General features: G+C 38.8%; 3 protein-coding genes across 3 annotated transcripts; 1 reads left to right on the forward strand and 2 right to left on the reverse strand.

Annotated features, from left to right (window-relative positions):
- Positions 1 to 2,527: 2,527 nt before the first annotated feature.
- Positions 2,528 to 4,635, forward strand: gng3 (guanine nucleotide binding protein (G protein), gamma 3; the record flags this gene model as incomplete). Its single annotated transcript, XM_083910107.1, has 2 exons — positions 2,528 to 2,626; positions 4,507 to 4,635. 2 exons carry the CDS (start codon positions 2,528 to 2,530, stop codon positions 4,633 to 4,635), a joined length of 228 nt encoding a protein of 75 aa, XP_083766233.1.
- Positions 4,636 to 6,746: 2,111 nt separating this feature from the next.
- Positions 6,747 to 9,101, reverse strand: banf1 (barrier to autointegration nuclear assembly factor 1). Its single transcript, XM_083910315.1, has 3 exons — positions 9,000 to 9,101; positions 8,140 to 8,291; positions 6,747 to 7,494 (listed from the first exon to the last, which is right to left on the reverse strand). Exons 2-3 carry the CDS (start codon positions 8,263 to 8,265, stop codon positions 7,348 to 7,350), a joined length of 273 nt encoding a protein of 90 aa, XP_083766441.1. The 5' UTR covers positions 8,266 to 8,291; positions 9,000 to 9,101; the 3' UTR covers positions 6,747 to 7,347.
- Positions 9,102 to 9,532: 431 nt separating this feature from the next.
- On the reverse strand, positions 9,533 to 11,952 carry prdx5 (peroxiredoxin 5). Its single transcript, XM_083910257.1, has 6 exons — positions 11,606 to 11,952; positions 10,729 to 10,863; positions 10,515 to 10,646; positions 10,261 to 10,299; positions 10,112 to 10,176; positions 9,533 to 9,856 (listed from the first exon to the last, which is right to left on the reverse strand). Exons 1-6 carry the CDS (start codon positions 11,714 to 11,716, stop codon positions 9,751 to 9,753), a joined length of 588 nt encoding a protein of 195 aa, XP_083766383.1. The 5' UTR covers positions 11,717 to 11,952; the 3' UTR covers positions 9,533 to 9,750.
- Positions 11,953 to 12,994: the final 1,042 nt, after the last annotated feature.

A 12,994-nucleotide genomic window follows, 5' to 3' on the forward strand; every position in this document is an offset into this window, starting at 1 on the left:
ATTAAAACTCTCACTTTTCTATGAAGGTTGGTGCAGGAGAATGAGTGGATTACACACGTCAGTGTACAGATGGAAATGTCTGCATTGCCTGGGTTTTAATCATCATCATCATCTTTCAGTTTCTGTCCTTAACTGAAGGCATGTGACATGAAATACCAGGAAATGTCCAAGTTTGCTCAGTTTGTTGCATTGCTATGTACATTTTCAATGTCATAGTCTTGGTCTTCTTTGGTGTCTAACAGCAGCTTGCATCAATGGTGTTGCATTACTGCCATCTTCTGGGCGGAAACTACACTACCGAGTGCATCATTTCTTTCTTCTCCTCCCCTGTCCTTTTCTTATTTCCTGTTCTCCTCTGTCCCCATCTCAAGTCTCTTGCAAGAGATATTTTGAGATTCTTTTAACCATTCATTAATATATTTTTCTTTAAATTGTCCATTCGTTCATGAATAATCTTTATGTTCAAGTATGTTTGGAGCATGTAATATGTACCTCAAATGAAGCTGACAGTTGTTACAAGTGTCTTCATACGTCTTGATGTGCCTGCAACATCATCCAGCAGATGGAGTCCTTCAACTGCAGCCATTCGATTCATCTGCAGGTCCTGGCAGGGGAGTACATCTTAAAACCAGTTATTTCTTAACATAACAACACCATTGGGATTTGGTATATATGTCAAAGTCATAATAAATAAACATCGATAACGAAGTAAAGATAAAACATGCAAATATTCCATCAAATGTAGTGCGGTTTTCTTGTGTATTACTGCCATATCATATCGTTTTATTTTGGTTTTGGTCGTCGTACGGCAAGCGCAAGGGAGAATTTAACGGGACCGCGAAACGTCCTCGTCACCAGAGACAGTACATGTATAGATTGGTTGTCGCCAACAAAAAAGGGGAAGGGGGCGACAGTTTGTCATGACAGTCATGTATGGATATGATAAAGTGCAATGTACATAAAATTAAGAGGAACTGGGTTTTTTTACGCAGCGGCAGATAGATGTGTTTGTAGCCGATTTTGTCCACATACCGGTCCCTGGCCTCCGTATTTAACGTATCCCGGTCAATTCCTCGTTCACTTGCTGTTTGTTTACATTCGCGAAGCCATCAACATGGCCGCCATGTCCCAGAATGCAACGCGGTGCCCAAGCCCAATTGTGCTCAGCTACTTTGCCTCTGTGGAGGATGTTTCCCCCACATCGGCTTTGGTTTGAGAGCGTCATCAAGCCTGTCTCCTGATAATAATCATTTAAAAAGTACTTCATACAGTAAATCCATGAACATGGAGGAAAGATGAGGTCATTTCTCATGTGTAGTAAATTCATACTTATGGGTCAAAACTGATAGATATTCCCCTATTTTAAATTGTGCTGTAAACCACTAAACCAGACTGCAGGAAGACAGTCACCATGGCAACAGAGGAGAGGAGGGTGGGCATCAGAAAATGCACATAGACAAACAGTGCTTCAGGATTATAGAGCTCATATCCCATGATGTATATTTTTGTAGCACACAAAAAAAACCCACATCACACAGATAATCTTTCTCTATGCTGGAGTTTGAAACCAGAGAGATTGGTTGGTTCTAATTACATATAAGAGCAGAAATGGTACGATCCACCCCCACCGAGAACATCATCATCATCAATTGCCCTCCCTCCGTCTGGCAGGTACCACTTACTGGACGAGGGGGTGAGCCCTTCCATCCACCACACATCCAGTGCTCATTGTGGCAGAATTGCAGTGCACTGGACTGTACAGAGCAGGGGAGCATCCAGGCTGTTGTCTGTGAGGGGTGGGGTCCGGCTACACTGATACCACCACACAGAGGGACACAGAGAGGCAGAAAAAGAGAGAGCGAGAAGAGGGGGGAAGATTGCACCTGAAGAGGAATACAACGGGTAAGGAGAAAAGGGGGAAGGATGGAGGGAGAAGGGAAAAGACAAGGGGGAAAATGTCCAGATGATTCAAATGTTGATACATTTGTTCCATTCATTTTACGCAATCAATTTTACTGAATTCTTATTTTCCATTTGCGGCAGATGAGTTATTCATATGCAGATTATATAGAGGTCTGTGTGTTTGCAGTGTTTATGTCACGCCACAGTTGATTTCTGTTTGGTTATTCTGGCTCGCAGTGGGAGAAGCTGCTGGGCCACGGTGACTAAATCTGACCGTTTGGCCCAGTTCACGTCTCTTTGACAAGCCAATTTGTTTTTGTGACCATATATGATGACATAATGTAGCAGCCGGGCCAATTCTATGACTGAAATGTAGACCTCGTTAACAGGGTTTCTTGCTCGTTTGCAGTCCACATATATAAGCAATAAATACTGTAGTTTTAGTACATACTTAACATACGTAATAACACTACATAAATAGGACTCTTTCACATATAGTTCATTTCATCACCTGAAATAGTATCATAAGGTAAAGAGAATTGGATCAATATTCAACCAAAAAAATAAAAACTTGATTTTCTCTCTCTGGTTCACATCCATAAATGTTGCTGTGTTTGTGGCCAGGATGAAAGGAGACACCCCAGTGAACAGCACAATGAGTGTCGGCCAAGCCAGGAAATTGGTGGAACAACTGAAGATAGAGGCTAGTTTCTGCAGGATAAAGGTAAGACCAACCTCAAATCAAACCTCACATTCAGACGTTAGTCGTGATACAGCAACACTAGTGTCCAGATATAATATACAGTTTACTGAAAAGAAAACTGAACTTTACCTGTAGATACAATGGCCATGAATGACTGAGAACCTTTACAGACAAAGGAGAATAATACAACCCTCACCCAGACTGGTGTGCAGATATACGTAGAAGGGCACCACTGACCTTCTCAGATGCTCTTTAAGTCAATGCTTCACTCTGGAGGGTTTCCAAATGGTATTGGTTTCAATTATGTTCCAAATGACTTCAATCACAACCTTGCAGGGGCTCCTTAAAACAGAGCAATACAACAGCATGAAAGTCAAGTAAAGGACAGATCAAGTTTTCCTTTATGGCAGCAGTCAGTCAAAACTGCCCCACTAGCATTGATATCGGGCCTGGTAGATGAATTTAAAAAATGAGTTTGCTTGATTTTTTAATTATTGTTATTATTGTCCTTTCACAAAAATGAGTCAAAGAGCAGTTTTAAAACACTCAGTATGCGGCAAATTCAAGTGACTTCTTTCAACCAACACATCCTTTAAATTTATCATTTTCGTACAATATTTTTTTGTTGTCTGATGAAGATATGTTTTGGCCCAGTATTGCTAAGAAAAATACTGGCCTTAGACCAAATATATATACATTCACACACACATTTATATATATATATATATACATACATACATATCCATATATATGTATGTATGTATATCAACATGGGTATACACTGGGACTTAATAAACTGATCAGCTTTATATTAAATTTAGGGGTATATATACATATATACTTCCATATGTATATACATATATACTTCCATATGATTATACATATATACTTCCATATGTATATACATATATACTTCCATATGTATATACATATATACTTCCATATGTATATACATATATACTTCATATATATGTATATATAACCCTAAATTTCATATAAATGGTTTGCTAAGCATAAACATGGTAAACAACATGGGCTGTTTACTTCTTCTATATAAGAGCAGAATATTCATGATACAGTTGGAATATGACGTTTTTGAATGGCTGGTTATGGCAGCTTTATGTGTAAAGTATAAGTACATATACAAGGGCACCTCAATGTGCTTTATATAAAACAAAAACAAAAAATAACGCTTACAATTTTTTGGAAAATCACAAGCGCATGAGGAAAAGAGCTCATTCCACTAACCCAGTTTAGCTCAGTATACGAGTACATACTCAAGGTTGTGATAATGGTATCAGACAAAAAAAGTGGTATGGATACTTTGATGATGATGTGTGCAGGTGGTAGGTAGGTTTACCACACAGATTGAAACACATATATTTTTTAAAGTTGTCCTGCATTGCACATTGGATTTTTAAATGTAGTTTTATTTCTTGCTTTGAATATTATTTGCATGGTTTGGGCCTCCTTGCCTGCATGACCTCTGTCACAGAAGGGCGTACTCCACCAGTACATCTTTGTCTCAGCAGCTGTTCCCTGTACTGACCAAACTGCACGTATACTGTACATCTGGCTCAGGATGTGACATCGTTCAGACAGGTTTCCTCCCACGACCTTGACACAGGCTCATGACTCAGCATCTGCCTTGTAAATAATAATATTGATACATCAGCAATACTGTACGATAAGAAAAGCATGCATTAAAAGCATCCATATATCTTTACAACAGAAAACACTTGAGTATGTGTCTTTGTTGTCCTTCCTTTACACTGCTATTTAACATTTAAATTGATCACACAGCCATTTTTTTTAAATGGGGATGTGTGTCATTTTCCTCTTTCCACATGTACATAAAAAAAGTTAATAGTCAAATATACTCACCCCTACCTCCCCTGCAGGTATCAAAGGCAGCCGCTGACCTGATGGCGTACTGCGACGCGCACGCCTGCGATGATCCCCTGATCACCCCTGTGCCCACCTCAGAGAACCCCTTCAGGGAGAAGAAGTTCTTCTGCGCTCTGCTTTGAGACTCGTCAGGGATTGTTGTGGTTTAAAAAAAAAAAAGAAAAAAGTACAGCTGTACAGTGTGTACACGACGTACTGTACTTCCATTTGAAATAAGACATCAATGTACTATAGTAACGTTGCATAAAAGCTGCCGATGTACAGAGTCCATGAACACGTGCGAAAATGTGTTGAAGTGAATTATTTATCGGATCACGTTAGAGGGGAAGGTCTAAAACAAGGGGGATATATAATGAAAACATTTATTCAATAAAAAAAAAAAAGTAATATTTAGACCCAAAACTACTGTAGATTTCTACAACTGGCTGAAAACATGTACATCTCTCATGCTCATGCACATCACAGGTAACTGCCAAAACCAACAGAGCATCAAGCGTCTTTTTTTAACACGTTCTCTCGTATGATTAAATTCTGCAGCATTTGAAACCTTTTTGCCTTGACGTTCAATTTCCCCACATTAGGTCTATGATGGGCGACGGTGGTGCTATACACGTCTCAGATGCTGCTCTGATAAAATCCGTCCCTACGCCCTTAGAGGAAGGCCGTTTTATCTTGGTGAATAAAAGCACACGGAGGTAAAAACACCTTTTTCATCAGGATGGATAGGCTTAAGAAGAAGTCTAAATACAGAACATATTCCCCCGCCATCAGCATTTAGATTATTTTACATAGTTGCAACTCATCTGTTGTTGTTTTTGGCAGTTACTTGTATCTAAGACTATTTATGAGTGGATTATAAAGAAATCACCGGTACCTTTCAAGGTTTTACCAAGATTTTAGCAGGTTTGCTCATTTCTATACTGTTGCTCCAGTGTGAATGTGAACGTGTATGTGTACGTGCATAGGTGCTACTGTGAAAATGAAGCTCAGTCATTAACATTTTATAGTTTAATTATAGCACCGACCTAAATTATAAACACAATAGAAAATGCACATTGAAGGGGTTATGGATCTTCTATATACAATTGAAGGCATTTTCTAAAAAATGACAGAGACAGGTGTACATCATGCATTTCTAAAAATAATTCAAAGAACCGACTAATGGTCTCTTCCACTCCCTGAGAAATGATGGCCCGATGAGATTGAGCTTGCATTTTAGCTTAAACGGTTTTACTTTCTCCATTCACAGCACAGGCCATCGTTTAGTTCGGTGAAATCCAGTTCACACAATCAAATACTTCTGACATCTTTGACAAACCCGCGCTGAACAGTTATCGGCGTTAACCACTGTGTATTTTTAAAAGTAATTCAAATGTCGCTCTCTGATGAAAAGGGTAAACCGTGTAAAACCAAGCATTCAAATAAAACCTCCTGTCAGAATTTCTTCCTCTAGTTTGTGGTATTATTTGATACAAACCAAATCTTAAACATCCCCAAGTCTGACTCGTGCCTTCACAGTCAAATGTAAACATATCAGTGTTTGAACAAGCAACTGCTACACATTGGTTAAATGTAAATAATGACTGGGAAGTGCAGTCATCTGACTGAATTAACTCATTTAACTAGCGTGCATTAAGGCATTGTACAATTAGAAATACACTTCTAAACACAATACCAATAAATCCAGTTATGACAACCTGACCTCAATCATGCACAAAGATAAAAGCTTCTAGTACATTCTACCATACAAGTACAGCAAATTAAGTACTAAAATTTTACAAATTGATGCATTGGTTGTTTTTTTTATAAATAGGATTATGTCCATGATTTTGCACAGCAGCCATTTTGACAGGTCACAGTAGGAAAACCACAATTGTATCATCAAATGAAGGACGGCTGTGCTTCAGGGTCCATGTGGTCTGTAAGGTAATTTCTGCTTCTAAAACATGTAAAAATGGCTGCTGTGCAGAAGAATATTTTCATGTTTTCATGGCAGTTACATCTATCTGGATCGATCCGGTCTCTTATATGTCATGTAATTCATTTGCTGTCACCACACCCTTGTTTTCGTTTACTACCATCACAATTAGCAGCACTGTGGAGCTAATTTAACACACCAACACTTGTAATTTCTACATTGTAAAGGTTGGAGTCTCATCAATAACGGACATCGTTTTGAGTTTGTTCCATTGACATCTTTTATTTAAAACACATTTCCATTTTCAGCGTCAAACAGATGTGTGACATTTGGCCAAAGTGACCATTTTGCTTCCTTAAAAGGGTAGTATCCAATTTTAAAATGATTATCTTACATTTTTTACTTTCCAAAGGCTTTAAAAACAGAATTGGGCAATAAGACCAAGGCTTAGACAACAAGTGTTAGTGTACAGCATCACATTAAACAGAAAACTAAAAACATGTTATATTTTCTCTGAAGATAAAACAGAACAAACTGGATCTCAGTGTATGACCAACATTGCAAAAAATGTTAATCGTAAACAGAAAGTATATGCAGAATTTAAAAGATCTTGGGCAGGAAGAACATTATAATTATGAGCAGCTCGTCATGGTGGACATGCTGACTCGTGTCAACGAACATGAAGAGAGTCTGCATTTAGGTTTCCTAGTTCACAGCTACATGTGACAGATCAATAAAACAGCATGTGGGTTGAAGAATTTCAGAAATACACCAACAACTTTCAGCATAAATTAAAAACAAAGCTGACTTCAATAAACCCTAGTGTGTACAGTGTCCTTTCATATATCCTGTGCATCTTAAATGTATCAAGATTACTGAAGAGGTAACGCTCAGTTTGAAGTAGAAAACGAATGCTTTATAGGAAGGCGTCACACCATTCTTTAAGACAGACGTAGCAGTCACCTTGTTGTTTCGAATTTGCCCCACAAGCCTCTTTGATCCAGTCCCGGAAAAGCTCCTCATCTTTCTTTAGCACCAGAAACTGCCCAAGGACAACGTACGCCTGTGGAGACAGAAAAGCAAATGACATCAGATTTAGACTTTTTTGATGTGTCAAAATTCTATCCAATGCTATTCTCTGCTTTTTCCCAGACAGGTTTTTTTCCTCCACTAAATCACACTATTTGTCAGTCCACTTCCAGCCTGCCCTACAGAAAAAGCAATCGACCAATCATGGCTGTTCCGAATCCTAAGGAGAGATCTTAGCCACTGCTCATAGAGACACAGACCGTCCACAGTGGAGAAAGTTCAATGTCCCAATGCCTGGTTATGTTTCACAACAACTGAGACATAATCTTTGATAATAGTCTTTGCCAGTGCAACAAAACTTGTTAACTTTCCCGCTTAGCTGATAGAGATATTTCCTCCAGGACAGAAGCTGTTGTTGCTTCTACATCTGCTTCAGATAATGAGCTCTGACAAACTTCAGTCTGAATATAGGAATACATGTAGAATTAGCAGACACACAATGGATTATACTTATCAAAGCAATTGTGAGTTTTAAAACTCCAAACCAGCATTTTCATGTTAGTCTGTGACAAAAGTGCCAACCATAAACAATCACAATTTTCCCCAATGCTGAAACTACAACTACAATATTCACACTCTCTAAATACCATACACAAATTAAACATTAATAAAATGTTACCTTGTCAAATCCTTTCTCCGCCAGTCTTGTGCCAAGGACTTCTCCAATGCCTGCAAGAGCCATCACAGGCTTCTCACCCATGGGCTCAGCCACAAAGTCTTTGTGTTTTTGAGATGTCGACGACATGGCTGCTGAGGGCTTTCACAAACCACCTGAAAGATAACATGATATTAAATGGTAAATATGTATTACTTTAACATAAATGGATACTTCATAAAATAACTTCCAGGTTATGACTGCTTTATTAAACGGATTATTATGTTTAATCTTCGCTCAGATTGGGTAAAGCTTACACTTTGTGAACTCCAGAAGCTAAAACCTGTAGAGGTTTCACTCCTGTATCATAGAAACCGAAAGTCCCAGCATAGCGGGCGTAACTGATCCCGATAAGATCACTACACAACGCCGATGTCTGTCCCCTAAAGATATCGATACATCTACACAGACCAACATACACGCATCTCTGTTGTAACTTGTGGACATAGTAACCGAATACTTATTATCAACGCGATTCACTCCTCCTGTTGCATTCACTGCGCGCGCAAGGCATTTCAGTGCTAACACCTTTAACACTAGCTAGTTTCAAAGTACGTTTCCCTTTAAATAGTCACTGCTTCACTGTTTAAAGACTTTGCGTGGCCTTCCAAAAAACATCGCCATGACACAGCCTATGAAGTTAGCATCGTGAAGAGTAGTAACGGCTCATGTTTGAGCGCCCTCCAGTTCACTTGAAGCTAACATAGCATCAGCGCTATCTTGCTAATTTTGCCTCAATTAGCCAATTCGTCGTTTCATTTTAAATTAATCCGACAGCGCATTTAAGCTGCGGACACTAAGTATATCAGTCAGTATGGAATTACCTTGAATGTCTTAAAACCGTTGACGAGAGACGTGGCTGGCGGGAGAAAAGCCGAGGCGTGTGCTAAGCTTTCTGTTTCTATTCAAGCACCGGCGGCGACCACAATGCAACGCGCCGGCTTCCGGCGCATTGACGTCACACAGCGACGTGGGCTTTTGGCTTTGTACACGTCAGTGACGTCACTACGCAATAAAAGTGATACATAATCAAGTTATTTTTGAAAAAAATAAAATAATAAAATAAAAGCGATCAATCTAACAGTATGTCTGCAGTACCGGATACCGCAGTTTAAGGCGGCCATGCATTCCCTTTAACCAGAAAGAGCCACCAAACTCTGTAGAAAAGCAGTAATTTAATTATCTCTAAGAACAATATAGTTTAAGGCCAACACAAATAATAAAGGCTAAATAAATATCCTTGGCTGACATGCCACTTTTCAATTTAAATATTATATTAATGCTTACTTTGATTTAAAATAAATTATGACAGTTTTTTTCCCTCAAATTAAGCCACACAGGAAAACAGTGATTATTGCTCTCAGGGTAATTTTTATTCACTCTCAATGTAACATGCGTCTACAGAAGTTGATGCAAGGCCCATTAGATTGCCAGTCACGTCATAATTGTGCGTATTAATTGCCATCTGGCTGCGTTTTCCTCACACTAGCTTCCATGCGACACTGGGTTTTGTAAGTGCAACTTTTACAGTAAACTCAAGCTTTTGCGGTTTGGTTTAATGAGCTCTAAATAAGTCTACAGCTCAGACAGAATGTTGGAAGCCAGGCTGCAGGTCAGCCCAGTGCCATCAGGCTCCACATTGATCTTCTTCACAACCCCATCTTCCACCAACATAGCATATCTGAAATAAAGGATGACATTCACACTGATTTAGTACTGTGGTCTATAAATGTATGAATCAAAGCTATCAAGCATTAGATTTCTTAATGGAGTATGATTTTGAATTTAATTATAATATCACTTTAGAGACAAAAATATACAAACAACAACTAAAAGATGAATAAAAGATACTGTTAAGGTATTGGAGAGTATGAAATGTAAACAAAAATAATCATGTTATTACAGCAAATATGGGATTGGAAAACACTATAATTACCTCTTGGATCGCTTGTTTCCAAGTGCCTGCACAATCTGATCACTGTCAAGTAACAGGTCGACTGCCTATTAGGCAACAGAACAACTGATGAGTACACACAGTCATTGTGTTCTTAACAGAAGTCGAAAATGGCAGACATTTTGTTTTACCTTTGTAAATGCTCCAGTGGGATCAGCCAGCATTCGAACCTGAATAGGAAAATAATGTGAGCATCACACACTGAGCTTACAGTAAACTAAAGCCATTTTCATCAGTCGTTAATACATTGCTGTTCGTATGAGAAATGCAGCGGGAGATTCAGACAAGCTCACCAAGGTAGGGTCACGGTTCCTTTATGGACTTTTAGTGCAGGAGAGTAAGTGGCTTATAAACCCTAAAATTGCTGATATAAAAGAGTCCATACCTTGCCTTCTGCGCCATGTTCCTTTCCCCAAGCAGCCATGACAAACGCATCGTTGACTGAAAGACATGCGACTTCTTGCAAACCTTTACTCTTCAAGTCTGCGGCCTGTTGCACAAAACCTGGGAGGTGAGTCTGAAAAGGAACACGGAAATTGTTCAGTCAAGTGACGCAAAGATCGATTCTGCAAGCAGAGTATTGAACAGAGCGGACTCACCTTGGAACAACCAGGTGTAAATGCTCCAGGTACAGCAAAGAGGACTCCTTTCTTCCCCTTAAAGAGCTGATCCATCGCCACCTTGTTCCCTGGCTCCCCCTCCTGGACCTCTACGGCAGGGAGATGTTCACCAACCTGGTAAAGATGGAGAAGTGTAAAGAAGGCATTTCCCCCACTTTTTAGGGCACTGGAAGCACTGGTTTCCTCATTTGTAGATCTATAACTCTGCGTGTTTACAACAATACAGTTATTCATTAATGGGATAGAAAGTGCTGTAAAATGCTTACATACATATATATATATCCAATTAATTGGACATCAAATCCTTTAGGAATGCATTAATGGTTGCAGCCCTAATGAAGAACAGCTATCCTGAGGGACTGTAGCCACCAGGGGGCGACAAATCATCACATTAAGGTGGAGGTGTTCTGTTAAAATGGCAAATAATCTCAACTAAAATTCAGCAGGGTTAATAACAAAAGTTTAGATTATTTGTGTTGTAAAGGCAACATAAAAACTCATAAACTCACGTTAAAAATGTTTAATGTTTTTACGTCGCTATTTGCGTATTTATTTGATACGTTTGGGAACAGTTTTGGACAATTTCCTGAGTTTATCAGTGTATACACTGTTAACAGCTGCAATGTTCGTTCACATGCTATCGTGCAGGTGTCGGGGAGCCTTCAGGGCTCACAGTAACAACAAACATTGCTCATAGCGACCTCTGAGAAGAACAGTTAGCATGGTGGGCTACGCTACATAGCCACTGACAGGCTATATAACCGCATAGTTCAGCTACTTTACAGTCAAACATAGCTACACCCTCGCGTCCCTGACATTACGCAGTGTAGCATGTGAAGCTAACATGTCGTCTTACCTGAATGGGCATGTTTGCGGCAGGAGACGTGTGTAGCTGCAGCTGTAACGACCTCACGCGCTGAACGACACGGCTGTTTCTGAGTAGATTAGCGCTGGCGATCGAGAGCATATTTGTTCGCTATTGGACCAGTAGCTAGTGACTTAATATTTGTCTTACAGCAACTCTGAAGGAGAAAGAGCGTGTGTGCGTGTATGTGTGTCTGCTCCCTCACAGTTTGTGTCACTCCTACTTCGCGCTAACACCTGCAGTCAAAGTATTAACCTAGCTAGCTTCTACATTCGGGCCCACTAATTCATTATTAACTGTACCATCTGCTAGCTAGTAATAAGACGCCATGAGTCCAGTGTAGCATTGCACTGTGAGCAAATATTTAAAAGAGCACTGAAATACTATATTCAGTAAAAGTAGTAATATTTTTGATAATTTTTTACTTACGAATAAGTAAAAGTATTGGTCTAAAAATGTACTCAAGTTAAAGTTGAAAAAAAGGTGCTTGTGTACAATTTAGTACAGTAAAAGTTACTTTTTTTATACAAGGTTGGGTTTTTTTCTTGTGCAAAAAGGACAAGGGGACACAAATTTCACATGAATTGTTATTAAATAAAGACAAACATTTACAAATTAAAGTGTTGACAAAATAAAATATAGTATATAGCAGTAATAATATTACTAGCAGTCAAAATGGGTAAAAGTCACAATGCTTTAACTAATTGGCGCCCATTTTATTTTTTAATTGATTAAAAAGATATATGTGTGAATATATATGTAACAATGCACATAATGCACTTTAGAATGTATGTTCTTCAACAAACCTCGACCCATAAAGCACAAACAGATAGAGGGACCAGATGAGACAGCAATTCCCATGATCCCATGCTGCTTCATGACATCACCAATCGAAGCCTTTTAATTATAGTTTTGATTGACACGCTCAGAGGAAATTACATACTGTGCATTTAAGTGCAGTGAGGCAATGCCCCTCAGATGCTGAAAACCTGTGGTTTAACTGTAGGTGATAAGCACTGTCAATGTCAATCAATTACATTAGGTAAGATGACAGTGTGATGATTTTGTCTGATCTGTCCAAATATTTGCCAATGTAAACCAGCAGTGGATATGGAAATCATATTATTATTATTATTATTATTATTATAATTATAATACTGTATCAGTTCCAGGCCTATAATCTCTGTCCTGTTTTAAGCACACTAACAGTCACAGAAAAACCTAATAATATTACCCTAATATTAGCACAATTAAGTATTAAATAATACTTGTTCTGTATGCATCAGATGGACTTCGTTAATACTATTTCATCATGCACCAGGATTAAAATACACGCACAACACTCATTTTATTATGTTCTGATTTCCATTATCAGGATAA

This window comes from Microchirus variegatus, assembly GCF_963457635.1.
Source record: "Microchirus variegatus genome assembly, chromosome: 2".
Classification (NCBI taxonomy): domain Eukaryota; kingdom Metazoa; phylum Chordata; class Actinopteri; order Pleuronectiformes; family Soleidae; genus Microchirus; species Microchirus variegatus.

Bases quoted from the DNA above. Each gene is read 5' to 3' on its own strand.
- banf1 (XM_083910315.1), bottom strand. From the start codon at position 8,265: ATGTCGTCGACATCTCAAAAACACAAAGACTTTGTGGCTGAGCCCATG. The intron at 7,495-8,139 runs GTAACATTTTAT...CTGTCTCCACAG, and splicing joins CGGAGAAAGGATTTGACAAG to GCGTACGTTGTCCTTGGGCA.
- prdx5 (XM_083910257.1), bottom strand. From the start codon at position 11,716: ATGCTCTCGATCGCCAGCGCTAATCTACTCAGAAACAGCCGTGTCGTT. The intron at 10,864-11,605 runs GTAAGACGACAT...CATCTTTACCAG, and splicing joins CCGCAAACATGCCCATTCAG to GTTGGTGAACATCTCCCTGC. The intron at 10,177-10,260 runs GTAAAACAAAAT...GTTGCCTAATAG, and splicing joins CCACTGGAGCATTTACAAAG to GCAGTCGACCTGTTACTTGA.